The sequence below is a fragment of the Drosophila melanogaster genome, chromosome 2L (genome assembly GCF_000001215.4).
Source record: "Drosophila melanogaster chromosome 2L".
NCBI classification, from domain to species: Eukaryota; Metazoa; Arthropoda; class Insecta; order Diptera; family Drosophilidae; genus Drosophila; species Drosophila melanogaster.
The window spans coordinates 13,378,579-13,398,675 of NT_033779.5; the positions used below are offsets into that span (position 1 = coordinate 13,378,579).

Sequence of the window (20,097 nt, forward strand, 5' to 3'; positions counted from 1 at the left end):
TTCGAAAAACACCTGTACCATCACCAACCAGTGCTGACGCTTAGCAAGCCTAGCGGCCAAATAACTTAAAATTAATATTAAAGGATTAATACTAAATATAAATATATTGGAAAACAATTGCAAATACATGTGCACTAAAATGTGCACTGTACTAAAATATTAATGACGAACAGCTTTTAAGTCAGGTACAGCTGTTGATTTATTAAAAGATTAATTGAAAGCTAATTTTTATTAGGTTAAAAATAGCCATATCCAAAGAGCTTGCGACTATCGATACGCCGATTAGCAGCGCCTGTACGTGGCAGGCGACAACCCTATGCCAGCTCTGACACATTAACGAAGCGAAGAAGAAGAGCAGCGGAGGCAGCAAAAGAGTTTTTTTGGTCTCGCCGCAATTAATTAGTGTTTTCGCAGACAGCCATAGTTGGCCCAAACCGTGGAAGATGCCTCTCAAACTAGACATCAAGCGTCGCCTGACGTCGCGCTCGGATCGGGTCAAGTGCGTCGATCTCCATCCGGCGGAGCCGTGGATGTTGTGCGCCCTATACAATGGCCACGTACACATCATGAACTATGAGAACCAGCAAATGGTTAAGGACTTCGAGGTCTGCGACGTGCCTGTGCGCTCCGCCCGTTTCGTGGCACGCAAGAACTGGATCCTCACCGGCTCAGATGACATGCAGATCCGTGTGTTCAACTACAACACCCTGGAGAAGGTGCACTCGTTCGAGGCGCACTCGGACTATCTGCGCTGCATCGCGGTGCATCCCACACAGCCGCTGGTGCTGACCAGCAGTGGTAAGTGAACGGCGGGGTGGTGTGACTCCCATTTCGTCACCCAATGTTTACCTAGTGCACCAGCTGGGAAGTATGCTTCGGTTTCGTGTCTTATTCCTGTTTCCTCTTTATTCTATAGATGACATGCTCATCAAGCTTTGGAATTGGGAGAAGATGTGGGCCTGCCAGCGTGTCTTCGAGGGCCACACCCACTACGTCATGCAGATCGTGTTTAACCCGAAGGACAACAACACCTTTGCCTCCGCCTCGCTGGATCGCACTGTCAAGGTGTGGCAGTTGGGCTCTAATTTCGCCAACTTTACGCTGGAAGGACATGAGAAGGGTGTAAATTGTGTGGATTATTACCATGGTGGCGATAAGCCATACTTGATTTCCGGTGCTGACGATCGTTTGGTCAAAATCTGGGATTACCAAAACAAAACCTGTGTGCAGACTTTAGAGGGGCATGCTCAGAATATCTCCGCAGTCTGCTTCCACCCGGAATTGCCGATCGTGTTGACTGGCTCAGAAGATGGCACCGTCCGCATTTGGCACTCTGGCACTTATCGCCTCGAGACCTGCCTCAACTACGGCTTCGAGCGGGTGTGGACCATCTCCAGCATGCGCGGCACCAACAACGTGGCTCTGGGCTACGATGAGGGTTCCATCATCATTAAGGTGGGCCGCGAGGAGCCAGCAATGTCTATGGACGTTGTGGGAAGCAAGATCATTTGGGCCAAGCACTCCGAAATGCAGCAGGTTAGTTAGACAATAACATATCCTTTCAACTTTATTTCTTACTTCGTTCTTTTCTTCTAAAGGTCAATCTAAAGACTATTGCTGATGGCACAGAGATCAAGGATGGCGAACGCTTGCCCGTTGCCACCAAGGATATGGGCGCCTGCGAGATTTACCCGCAGACCATTGCTCACAATCCCAACGGTCGTTTCGTCGTTGTATGCGGCGATGGCGAGTACATCATCTACACATCGATGGCCCTGAGAAATAAGGCTTTCGGTTCCGCGCAAGAATTTGTGTGGGCCCTCGAGAGCAACGAGTACGCCATCAGGGAGAACAACGGCACCGTTCGACTCTTTCGCAACTTCAAGGAGCGCAAGAGTTTTACTCCAGAGTACGGAGCCGAGAGCATATACGGTGGCTACTATTTCGGTGTAAAAACCTCATCCGGATTGGCCTTCTATGACTGGGAGACGTTGCAACTGGTGAGGCGCATCGAGGTGCAGCCAAAGAATGTGTTTTGGAACGAAAGTGGCAGTCTGGTCTGCTTGGCCACAGATGACTCCTACTTTGTCCTGGGGGTGGACACTGCCCAGGTTGCCAATGCCGTAGAGACCAAGGAGGGACTGGAGGATGATGGTGTGGAGAGCGCTTTCAATGTGCTGGGTAAGTTGATACCAATTATCTAATATGTATCTTATCTTTAGAATACGTGTCTCAAACACGATTTCTCAAATGAGATTCCGCTTTCAATATTCCTATAGAGAGCATACAACAATGGTTTACTCTGTATTTCACCATGAGAGCAAACTATTTTAAATTTAAATTTAAAAAAATATTTCCATTTACCACATAATAGCAAGAAAGTATAATTGTATTGTATTATGCATTTGTGTTGCAGGCGAGGTTTCGGAGTGCGTCAAAACAGGACTTTGGGTGGGAGACTGCTTCATCTATACCAACTCGGTGAACCGCATCAACTACTACGTGGGCGGCGAGATTGTGACAGTATCCCACTTAGACCGCACAATGTATCTGCTGGGCTACGTGCCCAAGGACAATCGTATTTACCTCGGCGATAAGGAGTTGAACGTGATCAGTTTCTGTCTGCAGCTGTCCGTGCTGGAGTACCAGACGGCGGTTATGCGAAGAGACTTTGAGCGCGCAGACGTTGTGCTACCGACCATTCCCAAGGAGCACCGCACTAGGGTGGCACATTTTCTGGAGAAACAGGGCTTTAAGTCGCAGGCCCTGCAAGTCTCTACCGATGCCGACCATAAGTTTGACTTGGCCTTACAGATCGGAGATTTGGAAATCGCCTTAAAGCTGGCCCGTGAGTCGGAGAACTCCCAGAAGTGGTCACAGCTGGCAGATGTGGCGTCTAGCAAGAACAACATGTCTCTGGTTAAAGAGTGCATGCAGAAGGCAAACGACTTAAGCGGTCTATTGCTGCTCTCAACAGCTTCCGGCGATGCCCAGCTGCTCGAGGTGGTGGGTGCGGCTGGCTCGGCCCAGGGACATCACAATCTAGCTTTCCTCTCGGCGTTCCTTCGTTCAGACGTGGAACGCTGCTTGGAGATTCTCATTGAGACAAATCGGTTGCCAGAGGCAGCGTTCTTTGCCCGCACCTACCTGCCCAGCCAGATGTCAAGGATCGTAGAGCTTTGGCGGGAGAAGCTTGGAAAGGTCAACGAAAAGGCGGGACAGTCGCTGGCCGATCCGGCACAGTATACAAATCTCTTCCCTGGCCTGGGCGATGCGCTGCGGGTGGAGCAGCATTTGCAGGAGGAGCGAGCTCGTAAGGCGCCGGCACGCCTCGCTGCGAATCTACCACTGAATAGCGAACGTCATCCTCTGCAAGAACTATTTGCCGCCGAGCAGGGTGCCGCCGGCCAGCATTTGGAGGAGAAGGTGAAGCCAGCTTACGTTCCCGCTCAAGCTGTTGTTTCTAGCAGCCAGGTGGCCGAGCCTACATCCGCTGCGGATGACGACGACGACCTGGACTTGGAAATAGATGGAATTACGTTGGATGATAACATTGATACGACAGATGTGAACCTCGATGACGATTTTCTAAGCGACGATTAGGACGGAAGATCACAGCCAGATCTAGAATACCATTTAAACTATCGTTTACTGCTACGGGAGTCCCACATTTCGTGCATTTCGAGCCACAGAATTCCGCGCATGCATTCACATTTGATTTGATTGAATGTTGTTTAAATATATATCTATTAATAATATGTACAACAGTAATGGAGCAAACACTGCAATAAATACTTATACAACAATTTCAAATATGGCGCTCACTTCAACTATTTCGATTACATTCTGATATCTTATCGATAAAACTTTTAAACAAACTTACGATCATGCCAGGAGAAATTAAAAATTATTTTTGTTCTTTTTTTTTTTTGAGTTAAATTAGTATTCATGGTCTATTTTATTATATATTTGTACAAAAAAATGTTCTGTACCTGTTACATACATTTATTTCAACATATTTACTCTACGAGTAGGGGGTGTAATAAGTAGGCAATCCAAAAAAAGTCTGGCAACCACAAATATCAGTAAAATACATACAATTCGTGTGTGCGTCTGGATTTTGCTGTATTTTTTATTTAAGAATGAATTATTAACTAACCATTAATAAATTATTATTAAATAAAAAACAGTTAAAACCGCGATTCAAACGTGAGTACTCCCCGAATTTCGGCGAGAGTGTCAACTGGACTTTTCGCCCGCTATTCGTCGGTGATGTATCGATTTTTCAAACAACAATTACCCCGAAATTTTAAACAGATACACACCGAATCCTCCCGAAAACCGTGCAAAACAAGAACACCATGGACCAGGAGAATTTCCACGGCTCCAGCTTGCCGCAGCAGCTACAGAACCTCCACATCCAGCCGCAGCAGGCGTCCCCCAATCCTGTCCAGACGGGATTTGCTCCACGGCGGCACTATAATAACCTTGTCGGCCTGGGCAATGGAAATGCCGTCAGTGGTAGTCCGGTGAAGGGTGCTCCGCTGGGGCAGCGCCATGTGAAGCTCAAGAAGGAGAAGATATCCGCCCAGGTTGCGCAGCTGTCTCAGCCAGGTCAGCTGCAGCTGTCAGATGTTGGTGATCCTGCCTTGGCGGGCGGATCGGGCTTACAAGGTGGAGTCGGCCTTATGGGCGTAATATTGCCCAGCGACGAGGCCTTAAAGTTCGTCAGCGAAACGGACGCCAATGGACTGGCCATGAAGACGCCCGTCAGCATTCTGCAAGAGCTGCTAAGCCGACGAGGAATTACTCCCGGCTATGAACTTGTCCAGATCGAGGGCGCCATACATGAGCCGACCTTCCGGTTTCGCGTGTCCTTTAAAGACAAGGATACGCCCTTCACGGCCATGGGGGCAGGACGATCGAAGAAGGAGGCCAAGCATGCGGCGGCCCGTGCGCTCATCGACAAGCTGATCGGCGCGCAGCTGCCGGAATCGCCTAGCAGCTCCGCTGGTCCGTCGGTGACTGGGCTCACGGTCGCCGGAAGCGGAGGAGACGGCAATGCCAATGCCACAGGCGGAGGAGAGTGAGTTTTTATTCTATTGATGTCTAAGATATGATTCTAAGATATCCAATTTATTGTATTATGTCCTTGCAGTGCCAGCGACAAGACCGTTGGTAATCCGATTGGCTGGTTGCAGGAAATGTGCATGCAACGGCGATGGCCACCGCCGTCGTACGAAACGGAAACGGAAGTGGGTCTTCCCCACGAGCGGCTCTTTACGATCGCCTGCTCGATACTCAACTACCGCGAGATGGGCAAGGGCAAAAGCAAGAAGATAGCCAAGCGCTTGGCCGCCCACCGCATGTGGATGCGTCTGCAGGAGACTCCCATCGATTCGGGCAAAATCAGCGACAGCATCTGCGGCGAGTTGGAGGGCGAAGTGAGTATCATTCAAGACATCGATCGTTACGAGCAAGTCTCTAAAGATTTTGAGTTCATCAAGATCTAACCCACAAGCAATTTTCTAATATTTTTAGTGCAATTATTTTGAATGCAGTCCCATGCTTTAGTTTATAAAATTTTAAAAATTGATTTTATCAAATATATGTCATAAATGTTATATATTATTTAATACGTTTGTCCTCTATCCCTTCTCAAATGTAATGTAGAACGTTTAGAGTAATCCTCAGTTGTAAATATCCCTATAATCTTTTAAATTATGTATCTAGCTAGAGTTTTAGTACTATAGCATCCCTTTTATAGTGTGCTATCTGATATTTTTTATTGTCCTTGTTTTTATAACTAATGTTTTTGACATAATTATACATATAATTAACATAATGCTTACACCTTATTTATATTTCTGGTTTTATTTATGGTTTATATTGGCTTATTTCATTTTTCATTTTTCATATTGTTCCTTGGCATGGTGATTGTTTTAAAGAACGAATCTGTAAAGCACCTTTTCCACACAAAAGTGATATGTTTCAACTCACCATTGGCGTGTGTGATTTCAAATGTGTGCGAAATGCAATGGAGAAAAGAAACCAAAAACTTTGCGCTCTTATTTACAGCCCCGCAGTAGTGAAAATTATTATGGTGAATTGAAAGATATCTCTGTGCCGACACTGACCACGCAGCACAGTAACAAAGTATCCCAGTTCCATAAGACCCTAAAAAATGCAACGGGCAAAAAACTGCTTAAGTTACAGGTAAATTTCAATCCAATAACGCTTTTTATTCAAAAACGATCACAAACATATTTCCAACATTCAAAACCTGCTTTCGAAAGTACATATTTGCCTTAACCCCTCACAATCCTTATAATAATAGTGTTCTTGCTTGAAAGTTCAAAGTTTAATTTGACTCTGCTAATTCGACTCCATTTGTATTTTTTTCAGAAGACTTGCTTGAAGAACAACAAGATTGATTACATCAAGCTGCTGGGCGAAATCGCCACGGAGAACCAGTTCGAGGTGACCTATGTGGACATAGAGGAGAAGACCTTCTCTGGCCAGTTCCAGTGCCTGGTTCAACTGTCCACGCTGCCCGTTGGCGTTTGCCACGGCAGCGGACCAACAGCTGCCGATGCCCAGCGGCATGCCGCCCAGAATGCCCTCGAGTACTTGAAGATCATGACCAAGAAGTAGGGGGTGCAGCCAACTGAATAGCAAAATCTGAACGCACACCACGACCACGATCACGAGTATTTGATGAGAGCGATTACCGAGTGGATACGGGATAACTAATGCACCAGTCTAATTGCTTTTCTTTCCACTTTTTGGCTCAATGCAGTGGCGATGTTACATATATATATATATATATTTTGTTTCTTTTCCACCGATTCCTTTGATTAGGCAGTTGTATTTGTTAACTGCATATGTAAATGTTCATATATGTACTACACTTACCGATGAATGTATGTACGCTTGCAAATACAGACAAGCGTGTAATCGATATTGGAATCTTCTAGTCGCTTTCAAATTCTGAAAAACGTAAAACGGCAGATAAAACTAGGTTTAAGGTAGACTACGTGCTAGTTTGCGAAGGAAAAAGGCTTATGAATATAATCGGTATTTGGTAATCGCTACTTTTGCAGTTTTCTTTTCCTTGGGCTGAAAAACTTTGTAAACTCCGAATTAAAGGGCATTGATGAATTGAAATTAATCAATCCAACTTTAGAAATATTCTGTGAAAACATCTTTTATGATATGGAATTATTTAACTACAAATTAGTTAGGAAATAAATTGACAAATATAATACTGAAGTTATAGTAGCCGTGGCTTTATTTAAATAGGTAATTTTGTGCTTAATCTAAAGTAGTATTCTAAGTAATCATAAAGGATTGCATCTATTTCTTCTTTCTGTCCTGCGTACACTTGGGACAGAACCACTTGCCCTTTGGCTTTGTGGTGAGGCCAACACAAGCGAAGTGAAACCACTCGATGGGACACTAAAATGGTAGAGTGAAAGATCTAGAACTGACCACAGAGTACATCAAAATCGAATACTCACGTCGGGATTGTCGCAGCCAATCATCTCTCCATAGGACACCTGGTGGCATAGGCAATATGTGGGCTCATTGGGATCGACGGGCATGTCCATAACGTCGCTGGGATGAGTGGCGGCCGTGTGGCACGATTCCTTCTCAGAGTCATCAACCTCGACGGTTTTCTAAATGGGTATGTTAGCAAAATGAGTAAGAATGGGGTTTCGACGATAGTGGAGGCGTGCATGTACATAAGTGAAAATGCAAACGATATGGAAAACAGTGGATAATGCAGGATTTCTATGGGGATAATCTATAAAAGTAAAGAGTATTCTATTTAGGGTCAATGAAAACTGGGAAACAGTAAACATACTAAAGTTCTAACAATGTATAGATGAGAATGTGGATGGTTTACCTTTTGAGCGCCCCCCTTGCGAGTTTCTTTTTCTTGATTTACCTTGGACTTTTTCTTTTTGCTACCTTGCCCGGCATTGCTGCTCGAATTGACACTGGAATTGGCGTTAGATTGGTTGTTGCCGCGCCCAGTTTCCTCATCCGAGGATGCGGACTTTTTCTTTTTGCCCGTCGTCTTGCTGTCCTTGGTTTTTTTGCGACCTTCTGTACAAATGGAATCAAAGGAAGGGGTCAGCTTGTGGAAGAATAGATACTTTGGAACAGTCTTACTCTTGGCCACCACTTCCTCGGATTTGGCACGCGTGGATGAGGCCTTCTCCTGAATCTCACCCTCGAAGCGTGCTAAATCGTTGTCCAGTCGCCGTATCTGCTTGTCCACTAGTTCGTAGGTCTGAATGGCCAGCTGCACCTTGTCGTCGCTGTACTCCTTGGCCTTTCCGAACAGTGCCTTGATATCCTCCTGGCGCTCCCTCCTCTCATCCTCGCTCATGGCCCCGTTCTCGCCCAGCTTGCGCATAAAGTCCTTGGCATGGCTATCGATGCTCTTCATCGCTGTTTGTGCTCGATCGTCTAATTTTCGCATCAGCTTAAAATTTCTCTCCAGCTCCGTTGGCAGACTTTCCAATCCTGTTTGTAAATCGTGAATAATATATGTTTTCGAGTGTTTTCCATGCTTAAGAATCTTCTTACCGTCTAAATAGTTCTCTAGGTATATAGCCGATGACATTTTCGGTGTCAAATATCGGATTTAACAAAGAATATGGAGTGTGTAAGCTAAATTCCAGCGTCTGTTTACGATAGCAACAGCTGTATTGTTGTACATGGGATATTTAGGGATGACAGCTCGCTTTTTAAAGTTATCGATTACTTTACAGTGGTTAAAAGCATAACCCAAAACAATTGGGCAGTGCTTAAATTTAAAAATTAAAAGAAAAAATAAAATATTTACATTAAGTAGATTTCGGATCGGATTTTGTGGTAGTTATTTGCTAAATCTTTGAAAAACTTTTAGTTACGACTGCGCAACAGCTGTTTTTAAGTGTGGTTACAACTTTATGATGGTTGGCAACTCTACATCTAGTATAATCACAATCAAAAACACTAATTTGTTTTGATAGCTCATTTTAAAGGTAAATTAAGTTTTGAAAAATGAGCGCCAGTTCCGGAGGATCCTGGATTAATGCCATCTACGATGAGGTAGCTCTGGAGGGTCTGGAGGGAGTGACATTGCCCTGTAAGAGATTTCCATGCCCTCCACACATCAACTCCAAGTTATTTGTTTATGCTTTTAGATCTCTGGGATCTTCTGGCCAGGCGACTGGAGTTTTTCCCCTCTCCGCTGCCTGACCGCATCCGGGAACAGACGTGGACCTTGCTGCTACGCACGCCGCCTCACAAGATCGAGTTCTTTGAACTGCCGGCGGAAAGACCACTAATGCCCTACTATGATCGCCTCAACGACATCGACGAGCAGCTGGGATTGCCCGTGGTGCCCGAGCAGTGTCCGTACATGTTGTTCCCGGCCGCCTATGTGCAAGAGGGCGACATTAAGGGTAATTGCAACGACTTCAAGACACGTAAGCTGATCCCTTCCAGCGATCTGCATTCTCTTAATGCCGCTCAAGCAACGGAACAGTGGGCGGGCAGGCTCGTAGTGGTGGCCTCCCAAGAGCTGCGGGAGACAGCACTCACGCCCGAAAGCCTCCTGATGCCCAAGAATCTGCCACTGCCCAACTACATCTTTCTGGAGGCCATCGGACGGTCTCGGTACAGCGGACACACCACCGCAGGCCCTTGGTCGCTTATAAACTACAGCAAGGACACAGGGATTCTCTTCTATATCAAGTGAGTTTTATGAACTATACTTATATTTAATATTTAAAATTACATTCCTTACAGAAACAAGTTGATAAATCTGCAGTTGATTATTGCCCAAAACTATAACGAAATTAACAAGGGACGCATCTTGGTCTCTTCGCTGCTGATGCTACCGCGCTTTTACCGCATCTACAAGAACCACTCTCAGGAAAATCTTGAAAAACTATACTTGGGAATAATGCGGACGCCAAGCCGCCAAGTGCCCGTCACCGAAATAACCGATCTTCTAGGCCGTCCTACCAATTTTAAGACAAAGAAATTGCTGGTGACCCACTCCTTTCGTAAGTTCTTCGAGACTAAGCAAGTTGAAAGGCCCGTTGCGCCACTGACAAAGTCGGGAAAGCAGTCCAAAGCAACCACACGCAAGGTGACAGTGATACAGCTGCGCAATCCGGATATGCAACTGAAGGACCTGTACAAGAACGACGACAGCGAGGATAATCAGGTATCCGAGTTCTTGGATCTGGGCCACTGCTTTCTTGATATGCCTCCGGAGGAGGAAGTTTTCCGCGCAGTGGCGAGATTCGGTAAACGTGGTCTTAATAGCAACGAGTTGTGCCACTACACGGGTATCAACGCCACCTACATGCGACACTTTGTGAAGCGAGTGAAAAAGCACGGCCTGGTCAAAGAGTACTCGGAGCAGGTGGGAAAGAGCCGGCAGTTCCGCTTTGTGGCCGTAGGACATTTGGGGGACCTTTCAAAAGAAGACGAGATCAAGAAAAAGGCACTGGAGATTAGGTGTAAGGATGAGCCGGTAAGTATATATATATATATATATATTATATAAGGAAAAAGCGTTTATCCTAGTATTTCTATATTATTATCTAGAATATTACCGAAAGCACTGATGTCCTGCTGAAGGACTTGCCCGAGATCGTGACGAATGCCCGACCCATAGCGTTCAAAATTAAGAAGACCAGAGCCGCCAATCAAACGCAGCGCCAAATTAACCGCCAGAAAATGATTGTGCGCCAGATCGACCAGAATTGTTTGGTGTCCCTGCCCCGCGTCTTAAGATCCGTCCAGGAAACGGAGCGGCAGGCCGGCTTTAAGGACAGCCTATGTCGCCGCTCGTTGATGCGCCTGCTGCGTCCAATGGTTGAGGAAAATATTATAAACGTGTTCGAGATCACACTGCACTACAATCAGCGAGTTCGTGTCTACCGTTTCGCCACGCATCCAAAGATCGGGCTTGACCACGCGGTCATGAAACGCGAGATTGTCAAGCTAAAGAGTAACTTCCACTTGATCACCGAGGAGCGCATGAAGCGGCCATCACAGATGGCACCCAAAGAGCGCAAGGAGGTACTCGCTCGTCGAAAACTGGCGCCAGAGCGTTCAAATGCGGTGTTCAAGACGCAGGCACCCAAACTTCTTTTGGCTAGGACACTGCACGAGTTTCTCTACTATTTGCACCACGAGCTGTCGCCGGAACAGAAGCCCCTGCCCATGTCCGCCGAGCTTGTGCAGCAGTGGCAGAAGTCGGAACCGGCACTGCAGCCGCGCCAGTTCTTTGACGAGTGGCAGGCTGATGAAACAAAGGTTCAGCCCTACACTGAGGATATAGGCTGGCGCACCTTTATACCGCCGCTACCGCGCTACGTGGACAAACCATCTGGCTGGCTTTACTTCATGGATGCCATGGACCGAATGCCGCTCTCGCTCTTTATGCGCATTTGCCGCATTGAGCGCGAAGCCAACGACGATTTGCGTCTACAGCTTCAGCATCCCATCCGTCAGCACTATCTGCTTTCCCAGCTGAAGCTGGAGACCATTGTGCCACGCCTGAAACTGCAGCAGATTTATGTGGGCACTCTGCGACTGCTCAACAATATGGGTCTGATCCAGGTGGGCAACACTATTCCTTTGCTTTAAGTCCACATATTATAATTATTCGTATTTAGGTGAGCGAGCAAAAGTTAGGTCGTGACTCCCTGCACCGCTGGGTATTCCTGAATCAGCGAACCAGCTTGCTGGACACAACTTCCAGCACTGAGCACAACTACATGCAAGTGAGCGCCGATCGCTCGTATACGAAGCTTAACTTTGAGTTCTCCAGCGTGGAGCAACTGGGTAACTATTGGGCCAAGTTGCAGCACATCTGCATTTACACGAAACTGGGATACCGCAAATCGTTGAGCACGCAGAGAATTCTGCCGGCGCGTTTGAAGGTCCTAGTCTTCCAGCCAACGGTGGAGTTCGATCAGGCCGTTGAGCTTGACAATGGGACAGTTCCTGGTGATCACCTGGGTGCCGCTGGACTGAGCTCCCATTTGTTTGCCCACCAGTTCCGCCACTGGTCGTGGGTGCAGCGTCAGAATGGTGGTAAGTCGAATGCAGCAAGGGAAAAGGCCAAGAGGACAGTCCGGAAGCGGGCAGTAATTACGCGCCTGAAGATTGGACCCCGACTAGCGGTGCGTAAAGCACGCGAGCTATCTACCGGCAAAACTTTAAAGAAGTCATCCGGCCCTCGAGACGATATTGATCGGGATGCCCTGCGGAATATGCGAACATTGCGCGTCAAATGGGCGCCAGAGGAGGATCGTTTGCTTAAGATGGGCCGGGCAGTCTACATGTTTATTGATGCACCCACAATGACCTTGGCCTTGTGCGACTTGGCCGTCGTCTGTCGCGATTTGATTCGCCGCTGGCTGGGAATCTGCAACAAGACAACTCAGGCCTGCGTTCGCCGTGTTCAGTTTATGGTGAAGATGAAGCGCGACATACCGGACGTTCCCAGCTGGATCTACGCTATGCAAACGCAGCCACAGTTCAACACGGTATACAACGAACGATTTCTTAGCCAGCTGAAGCGGGACTATCCCAACAAGACCGATTTTCAAAACGCGCTGATGACTCACTTTGCCCTCATGATGGCCAAACTGCAGCGTATGATAGCAAAATCTGTAAGTTAAATAGAAGTAGCAACTGTTGTACATACACTTATATCTTTCTTTATATCCAGCAAGGTTCAGTTAGTCGCCAGTTTTTGCTGCCCGACACCCTGGAGGCCTTTGGTAGCCAACTACGGGAGTGTCGATCGGCGCACGAGGAGCAGCAACTGCTCTTCCAGGACCCCGCTTCGGAGACGGATCTTCAAGTGGCTGTAGCTCATGGCGTGCTGCATAGCAACATATGCTGTGCCAAGGACAAGACGCTGCTGAACCTGCAGACTTTCGAGATCTACAAGCACTTCTCCGAGGAAGTGCTTAACTCAGCATTCAACAAAGCGCGCGCAGATTCATTGCTAGTAGCGGTGAAGAGGCGAAACATTCAATCGGCGGCCAGCCGACAAATCTCCGGACCGGGCCACTTGCTAAGCTCAAAGTACAAGTACCGTTTGATCTACACCAAGCTGACGCACTTCCTCTACGACTGCTTCTTTGCTTTGGACCAGAAGTTGCGGGCAGACCAGGAGCAGCAGCTATCCTCACCGCATTTTGGCCAACTACTGGTGATGGGCGAGTGGTTGTCGGAAAACAGGCTGAGTCTTTCACTCCAGTTGCCCACGAATATCCTGACCGTGGACACAACAACCGTGGGCAGGCAGAGTGGTTGCAACTCGGATCGAATTTTGGATCATTACAGCTGCATATTTGACAATGCGCCGCAAACAGAGTACTCTAAGCGGTTGGAGGGCGAGTGCAGTGGACGCCAGGCGTCGCGTGTGCTCTTCCATCCGGCCAACCTGAGCTTTCGCCTGCCTACCAGTGCTTACAACCAGCTCTCCAAGCTGCAGTTGCGTGCTATGCATTTCTTCTGTGCGTTAGATGCCTTGGGCGAGGCCATCACTATAAGTCAGTCGCGTTTGGAGCAATTTGATTGTCCATTCACCAATTGCATTATGCGGAGTGGCAACTATTTGAACGCCGTCGAGCGGATTGCCCACGAGCAACGACCCATTCTCCGGCAACTGGTGGCCGATGCTTTGCCATCGCAGCAGTTCGTGCTGGAATCGCATCCAGCGGGCACACCACTAACAGTGACCAACGCGAATCTCCTGCCGTTTGCCCAACAACTGGAGGCGTTCTGGCGAGAAAAGCAACAAGCGATGGAGCTGAAGGACTTGGGTAAGACGCTAGCGGAGCGAACCCAGCACAAGCTCACCGACTGGCGTTCCATTTGTGCCGAGCTGCTTGATGACGAGCCACATGCATGGGAGACGGAACGCGTTCAGGAGTACGAACCCGCTCTCAACAAGGAGGAGCGTGCCCGAGCGCAGGATGTGTTTGTTGTTCATTTGCCCACCATTGGAATTAAGGTTGTGGAGCAGCCAGAGGGCAAACAAACAATAGACAGCCTGCGTACTTCAGTGCTCGATAAGGTCCTTAAGTAAGTCTTAACTAGAAACTTTTCCGGCTTATTATCACTAACCACTTCGTTTGGTTTACTCACAGAACTACCTATTGGCAATACACGGAGAACAGCTTTGAAAGCCTTCGGCCGAAACTGCAGGAGAGTGGATATGACGATCGTGCCATCCGCCACATGGAGGACATACTCTACCACATTGAGAAGCATACACTCGGGGTGAAGGGCCTGGAGTTGCGGAAGATATTTCCCCTGGGAGACTTCCTGTTGGAAACATTGCATCTATTGGCTGACCACAATCTTATCAAGCGAGTGGGCATTGTTAGTGTCATGTACGTTCATAAAAACCACATCCGAAATTGGGTGGTGCACACGTTCCACATCAAGAGATTGGAGCGGGAAAAAGTGCAGCCCATGGTGGCGGCGGCACCTGGAACACTCCAAGCCGTCGTTGGTCACAAGCGCAAGCTGGAGGCTCAGGAGACGTCTAGCTCCGTTCCAGAAAAGCGGGTGAAACTCATGGAGCAACTGAGCACAGAGAGTGAGAGCGACGAGCCGGGCGGATCTGCTTCCAAGCGGCCAAAGAGGATTACACGAAAAGAACCATCCCTTGAAGTGGCCAATGCAACGCTGGAAGCTACACGGGATGCGATTGCCATGCGACCACAGCCTTGGATCCGGGTGAATGCATCCCTCAATCGACGCGTCCTCGATCGCTGGCTGGGCGCCGTTCTCAGCGAGTGCATCGCTCGCGTCGGCTGCACCGTGCACAGTTTGTTTCTGAGGTTCCTGCACTTGGTGCCGGTGGACGTCATGTTCCTGCTGGAGCTTCTGCACGATTTGGGTTGTATACAACTCATGGAGATGCGACCTCACAAAGTGCATGTGGAATCACTGCTGGATGATGAGCATGAAGACGGCGATGAGCAGCCAGTCACGGAGCTCTACGATCCCATGCAGACCTATGTTCAAGTGCATGGCAATGCAATAGGCAGGCTCACCAACTTTATTGGCCTAAAAAAGTACAGCACTGAGTTTATTTAGGATTCGGCAGAGGTTTTCCCTGTTAGTAGTTTAGGTTGCACTAATTCAATGACTTTTCTTAGATTGTAAGATCAAATTCCATTGATTTCGTTTTGTCTCTGATTACGATTGTTAGTTTCTTTTTTTCTATAAACTGAAGTCTTCAGTTCGTTTATCAATTATTTTTTTATCCTGTCCAACCTATTCATTTTACATAGTTTTTTATACGTTCATAAATAAACGTAAGTTAACTAACTGATAGTGAAGTTGTTGTGGTTTAATCTGCTATTTTAGGATTTTCAATAGGATTTTGGCAACTGCAAACATTTTTATGCGATTTTTATACTCTCAGTCTAACTTCGGATATTCAATTGGTTATATTTTCCGGATAATAATAAAAGTCTAGGCTTAAACCGCAGCTATGGTTCGAAGGTATATATTTGCCTTTTAATAAACATGACAATTTAAAACTCTGTCATCTGGTCAAAACTGATGGTTAAAGTTAAGTTGATGATTCATGACGTACACAATATGATATTCCTTTCTTGTGTAGCTTCCACACTGTAAGCCAAGCTTGATAGAAAGAACACGCGACAGTTTTTTTTTTGGTCACCACGAATTCGCATTCGCGGCGTTTGTTTAATTTTCAATTCACGAGTGGTTCCTTAAATCCTGGACTAACTTTAGCACATCACTACCGGCGAAAGGTGTTTACCGCTTGCCTCCGACGCGGGGAGCAGCCTTCTGCGTGACCTTGGCGGCCTTCTGCTTGGGCGCCGACTTCTTAGCGGGAGCGGGGGCAGCAGCCTTCTTGGCGGCCTTGACGGCACGCTTCTGCTCCTTGGCCACCTTGATGGCCTGGTCGCGCTGCGCCTTGCGCACCTCGGGCTTCATGTTACGCTTGGCCAGAATCTCGGCCAGCGAGGCACCGACGATGGCGCGCTGGAACTTCTGGGTGCGGCGGGTGCGCTTCTTGGAGGCCTCCTCCTCGATTCCCTTGCGGTGCTTCCGGCGGTACAGCACGGTCCACGTAACCTTGCGGGGATTGCGCTTCATCAGGTAGGAGCGCTCGCACTTCTTGTCCAGGAAGGTGAACGACTGAAAGCGTAATCAAAGTTCATTAGCCATCCTCCATCGCTAGAGCATCTTCGCCGGAAACTCACCTTGCCATCGATCTTGACCATGGTCTTGCCATGACCGGGGTAGATTTTGTACCCGCTGAATGCGCACAAGCCAATTCTGTAAATACAAACACTCTCATTAGCAGGGGCACTGTTTACTATTGCCGAAATGGGGTTAGACAATGCCGAATACCACAATTAACCGAGCATTTCAACGCTTTTCATTAACGTACTTCATCTTGCTGGCGTAGAAACACGAAAAGAAAAGAAAACGGAAGTGGAAACGAAAAGCTGAGCCAAATTAGTGTGGCTGCCACGGGCAGACGAAAAAACCTAAAAAATACCACCACGTGCCGAAGGCGTGCTGTTAACTGCGCGCTGTTAGGCGCACAGAATTGAAAAATTAAAATATTAAGGTTATTCTTTTTGTATTTTTATTTGTTGTGTGTGCTATAATACACACATAATACAAAACAATATACAAATTATTGCAATGGAAAAACCCCAAAACTTTCAATTAAGAACTAAGAGAAATTGAATTTTAAAATTGTATGCAACTTTTCTGTACTTTTCTCTTTTTTTTTAATCTATTTACGTTTTTCGCAATTTTGGAACAGACAAATTAAAATTTTAAGTCATTTACAATGGAAGCTACTCTTATTGGATCGATTTCGCGCCTAATTTGAAACGAAAGTCATATTTAGTCCACCAGCGGATCCGCTTGCTGCAGCTCAAAATCCTCCTCTTCATTGATTTGTAGTTTCTCCTTGAGCTTTCCAACAAATGGGTACTTCATCTTGTACCGCTGTTCCCACTCTCGTAATGTGTTCATTTGGTTGCGTGAGAGGTCGCTCAAATCATCAAAATCCTCGCTGTCCTTCAAGTCCTCTGGTGAATTGATCAAAATCCTCGAAATATCCCGACCGGCATAGTTTGGATTAACGCCATTTCGTCCGTAATAGTGAACGGATCGCGAGACATCGTAGATGTTGAAAAGGATGGCCACTAGGATGCGACCGTCCGCCCGTGTGCCGTCATATTCCCGAAGTTCCCGAACCGTAAAGTCCTTCCGCAGTGGCGGAAGATCCACTTCCTGATTATTATCATCACTGAAGTCTGGTTCCTCGCGGCTCAGACGACGCGCAAAAAATCCCAACTTGAGGAACACGACGATCGACATGATCAAAAGGGTGACATCGATGGGTGTTTCCTTAAGGGAATTGTAAAGTTTGCAGTACCAGCTGGTGGTGTGTTCCATGCCCTTGGAGCTCTCAGCCATCCTGGTGCTTTCAATTCCAGAGTGTGAATGAATGAAGTGAAAAATTGTATGCAAACTCCCCTAACGACTGCCTTGTACTGACTGCCCTTTGTTAATTGATTGAAGTATTCAGTTAGGCCTTCTTTTTCTGAAAATTTAAGTAAACACCAATAAATCAGGGGATTCGATACCGATACCGGATACCTTTTACTCAGCTAATCGCATTACCCCTTTTGCGATACCTTGAAACTTGTGGAACATCCACATCGATTATATTACACTCTTTAATTGTAGTATAGCTATTGAAACTTATTATTTAAATTGCTTTATTGAAATGCATAAATGGGTTATACAATATTGTAAGAAAATGCTGGTCAAGTTATAACAAGGAAATCAAGGAATGGGCTGATGCATTTCGAATACAGTGCGCTCCATGGCGAATGTGCGCTTGGAACGCTGTATGGCGACATTTTCCATTGCTTCGTTGAACTCCAGAAGAGCCTTGCTGAATTCCGAATCGCTCTCGATCATCCTGAGGAATATGGTCGCCTCGTCCTCAACCTTCGGCTCCATCTCCTTCTTGGCCTGACCCTTCTTCTTCTTGGCCTCCAGCTTTTCCCTGGACTTGCGTTCCTCCTCCAAGAAGATGGTGGTCAGGCGCTTCTTCAACTTGATCTCTTCCTCGCGAGCCTCCAGAAGTTTGCAGCGCTGTATCTCCCGTTCAAACATCTGAACTTTCAGGAAATACATTAGAAAACATTGGGATCTGGAAGAGATGATAATCATCACTCACCGACATCATGAGAGACTTCTCCTTGTTGGTGGCACTTCGCATACCCTCCTCCAGGCGGAGCATCAGGCAATCGCCGTTGGCCAGGCTCACGGTTAGCATTGTTCCATCCGGCTTGAACACCAGATGGGTAACGGCGTACTTGTATTTGATGGTGAGAATCGGTCGTTTGTGAGACATCAGCAGGTCCCAAAACTCCAAGTTGCCCATGTTGTCTCCGATGCAGAACAGCGAGCAGCGTCCCGTGCTCCAGGCACCGCTCAGCAACTGATTTGGCCGGCGGAAGTAGAAGGTACTGGGGCAGTTCTTTACTTCCTCCGACCAGATCCGCACCCGCCAATCGCCCACCACCAAGAAGTTCTTTACAAAGAACGGATTACGCATTACACAGCGAATGGGACCGGCAAAAAGTTGATAGGCAGCAACGATAGTATCCTGCGGAGTGGTGCCCTTGCGATTGCCTACGAACAAGTAACCCATATCGGTGCAGAATATGAAGCGCACTGGTATGGTGTACTCGAACTCGAGAAAAGTTACGCCATGTGCATCCTGGCGATTTTGAACTGTCTGGGGGTCCGGTTCGGCCAGCACCTCATGAACCGGCATAAGAAGATCCCGGGTATCCCAGTACTTGATGGACCCATCCAGTGATCCTGAGTAAAACTCAGTGTTGAGTTTCGAGTGCACCCAGCAGATGGCCGTTGTGGCCTCGCGATGACACGCCTCCAGGGGACACATGCTCTTGGGACCACCCTGGTTCTCGGTTAGCCAGAAGCCGACCTGACCCTCCTGTAGTCCACCCACCATGTAGCTCTCATCCCGCAGGCACACCTTGGCAACCCGTACGACTCTCCTAGAATCGTAATGGGCAGCCGGTCGGGTGGCATCATCCAAGTTCCAAATGTAGAATGCATGCGGATTATCGTTGCCAAAATCGGGCAGCGTGTTTAGCTGTTTTGTGTAGTCCGGTGTCAGGCTCATTCGATTGGAATAGAACAGGAGAAACTGATTGGGATCGTTGTTTAGCCATTCGCACGTCATCAGCCTACGCGATGGGATCCACAGATCATGAAAGACATGGGTACCCCTGGCAGCGATCTTCATGCTGATGCCGCGGCCCAAATCCTCCGGTAGATCCACAAAGAAGTCCTCGTAGATGTTGACAGCATTGTTGGCCGAACTGATGTCCATTGCGGCGTGCATCAATTGGTTCACCTCGATGCCCCAGGAGTCATCACGCTCGACTTTTTTGCGATAGCGCATTGTGGACTCCTCGTCCATAATGTTCACCTCCTTGACGTTCCAGCCGCCTTCGTAGTGATTCAAGCCATGGGAATCCAGGGTCACGTTGTGTGTCAACACTGAAGATGCTGCATACTGTTCGCTCAGCTGGGTCCGTTCGTTGATCGGATTGCGCAGTATGTACTTGAGGCGCAACCGTCCACTCGGCTGCACACTGAGGATCATCTCGTTGCGGTCTGTGAAGAGGCACTGCCTCCCGAACCGGCGACGCTCCCGCGAGAGGATGAACTGATTGCCCAAGGTTCCCATTGCAATCGACTATATATATAATATATATATCAAATATATATAATTTTTTTTTATATAACAGATATCATAAGAATTGGGAAGATAGTGATTATCCCTGAGTGCTACTTTTTGGAACGATTGTAGGTATTAGGGCTTAAATAATGTCACTGGATAAAAAACGAAGTAATTTTAACGTGTTTGCTTCTTGAACAAATCTATGAAATTGAATGAAACCGTGGGTAGAGATATACTTTTATATCTGACTTATTAGTCAT

General features: G+C 47.3%; 7 protein-coding genes and 1 non-coding gene across 18 annotated transcripts; 3 read left to right on the forward strand and 5 right to left on the reverse strand.

The window, feature by feature from the left end:
- The first annotated feature begins 323 nt into the window (after positions 1-323).
- Positions 324-3,804, forward strand: beta'COP (Coat Protein (coatomer) beta'). The gene is made up of 4 exons (NM_080097.4): positions 324-798; positions 917-1,536; positions 1,599-2,181; positions 2,417-3,804. The coding sequence occupies exons 1-4, from the start codon at positions 444-446 to the stop codon at positions 3,601-3,603; spliced, it is 2,745 nt and encodes a 914-aa protein (NP_524836.2). The 5' UTR covers positions 324-443; the 3' UTR covers positions 3,604-3,804.
- Positions 3,805-4,073: 269 nt separating this feature from the next.
- Positions 4,074-7,093, forward strand: loqs (loquacious). Of its 6 annotated transcripts, none has more exons than NM_001038814.3 (5): positions 4,074-4,209; positions 4,318-5,086; positions 5,159-5,444; positions 5,949-6,216; positions 6,406-7,093. In NM_001038814.3, the coding sequence occupies exons 2-4, from the start codon at positions 4,362-4,364 to the stop codon at positions 6,087-6,089; spliced, it is 1,152 nt and encodes a 383-aa protein (NP_001033903.1). In that variant the 5' UTR covers positions 4,074-4,209; positions 4,318-4,361; the 3' UTR covers positions 6,090-6,216; positions 6,406-7,093. The 6 variants fall into 6 exon arrangements, with proteins under 6 accessions (NP_001033903.1, NP_609646.1, NP_001285894.1 ...); NM_135802.4 differs by having other exon boundaries at positions 6,079-6,216; NM_001298965.1 differs by having other exon boundaries at positions 6,079-6,216; positions 6,409-7,093.
- Positions 6,244-6,825, reverse strand: asRNA:CR44599 (antisense RNA:CR44599). The gene has a single exon (NR_124233.1).
- A 176-nt stretch (positions 7,094-7,269) lies between the features above and the next one.
- On the reverse strand, positions 7,270-8,734 carry Ing5 (Inhibitor of growth family member 5). 2 transcript variants are annotated; one of them, NM_165042.3, is made up of 5 exons: positions 8,599-8,734; positions 8,179-8,535; positions 7,952-8,112; positions 7,521-7,679; positions 7,270-7,458 (listed from the first exon to the last, which is right to left on the reverse strand). In NM_165042.3, exons 1-5 carry the CDS (start codon positions 8,633-8,635, stop codon positions 7,357-7,359), a joined length of 816 nt encoding a protein of 271 aa, NP_723814.1. In that variant the 5' UTR covers positions 8,636-8,734; the 3' UTR covers positions 7,270-7,356. The 2 variants fall into 2 exon arrangements, with proteins under 2 accessions (NP_723814.1, NP_609647.1); NM_135803.4 differs by having other exon boundaries at positions 7,910-8,112.
- Positions 8,735-8,992: 258 nt separating this feature from the next.
- CG7099 (uncharacterized protein) lies at positions 8,993-15,381 on the forward strand. Its single transcript, NM_135804.3, has 7 exons — positions 8,993-9,142; positions 9,201-9,753; positions 9,808-10,543; positions 10,618-11,637; positions 11,694-12,695; positions 12,755-14,121; positions 14,187-15,381. Exons 1-7 carry the CDS (start codon positions 9,058-9,060, stop codon positions 15,142-15,144), a joined length of 5,721 nt encoding a protein of 1,906 aa, NP_609648.1. The 5' UTR covers positions 8,993-9,057; the 3' UTR covers positions 15,145-15,381.
- RpL24 (Ribosomal protein L24) lies at positions 15,109-16,553 on the reverse strand. Of its 3 annotated transcripts, none has more exons than NM_001298966.1 (3): positions 16,478-16,514; positions 16,287-16,362; positions 15,109-16,221 (listed from the first exon to the last, which is right to left on the reverse strand). In NM_001298966.1, exons 1-3 carry the CDS (start codon positions 16,480-16,482, stop codon positions 15,835-15,837), a joined length of 468 nt encoding a protein of 155 aa, NP_001285895.1. In that variant the 5' UTR covers positions 16,483-16,514; the 3' UTR covers positions 15,109-15,834. The 3 variants fall into 3 exon arrangements, with proteins under 3 accessions (NP_001285895.1, NP_001285896.1, NP_609649.1); NM_001298967.1 differs by having other exon boundaries at positions 15,545-16,221; positions 16,478-16,553; NM_135805.4 differs by having other exon boundaries at positions 15,545-16,221.
- A 228-nt stretch (positions 16,554-16,781) lies between these two features.
- CG16957 (uncharacterized protein) lies at positions 16,782-17,606 on the reverse strand. Of its 2 annotated transcripts, none has more exons than NM_135806.2 (1): positions 16,782-17,606. In NM_135806.2, the coding sequence occupies exon 1, from the start codon at positions 17,521-17,523 to the stop codon at positions 16,945-16,947; it is 579 nt and encodes a 192-aa protein (NP_609650.1). In that variant the 5' UTR covers positions 17,524-17,606; the 3' UTR covers positions 16,782-16,944. The 2 variants fall into 2 exon arrangements, with proteins under 2 accessions (NP_609650.1, NP_001285897.1); NM_001298968.1 differs by having other exon boundaries at positions 16,829-17,606.
- Positions 17,607-17,813: 207 nt separating this feature from the next.
- Positions 17,814-20,086, reverse strand: CG10859 (uncharacterized protein). Of its 2 annotated transcripts, none has more exons than NM_135807.3 (2): positions 18,296-20,086; positions 17,814-18,231 (listed from the first exon to the last, which is right to left on the reverse strand). In NM_135807.3, the coding sequence occupies exons 1-2, from the start codon at positions 19,841-19,843 to the stop codon at positions 17,896-17,898; spliced, it is 1,884 nt and encodes a 627-aa protein (NP_609651.1). In that variant the 5' UTR covers positions 19,844-20,086; the 3' UTR covers positions 17,814-17,895. The 2 variants fall into 2 exon arrangements, with proteins under 2 accessions (NP_609651.1, NP_001285898.1); NM_001298969.1 differs by having other exon boundaries at positions 18,296-19,866.
- Between the last annotated feature and the right edge of the window lie 11 nt (positions 20,087-20,097).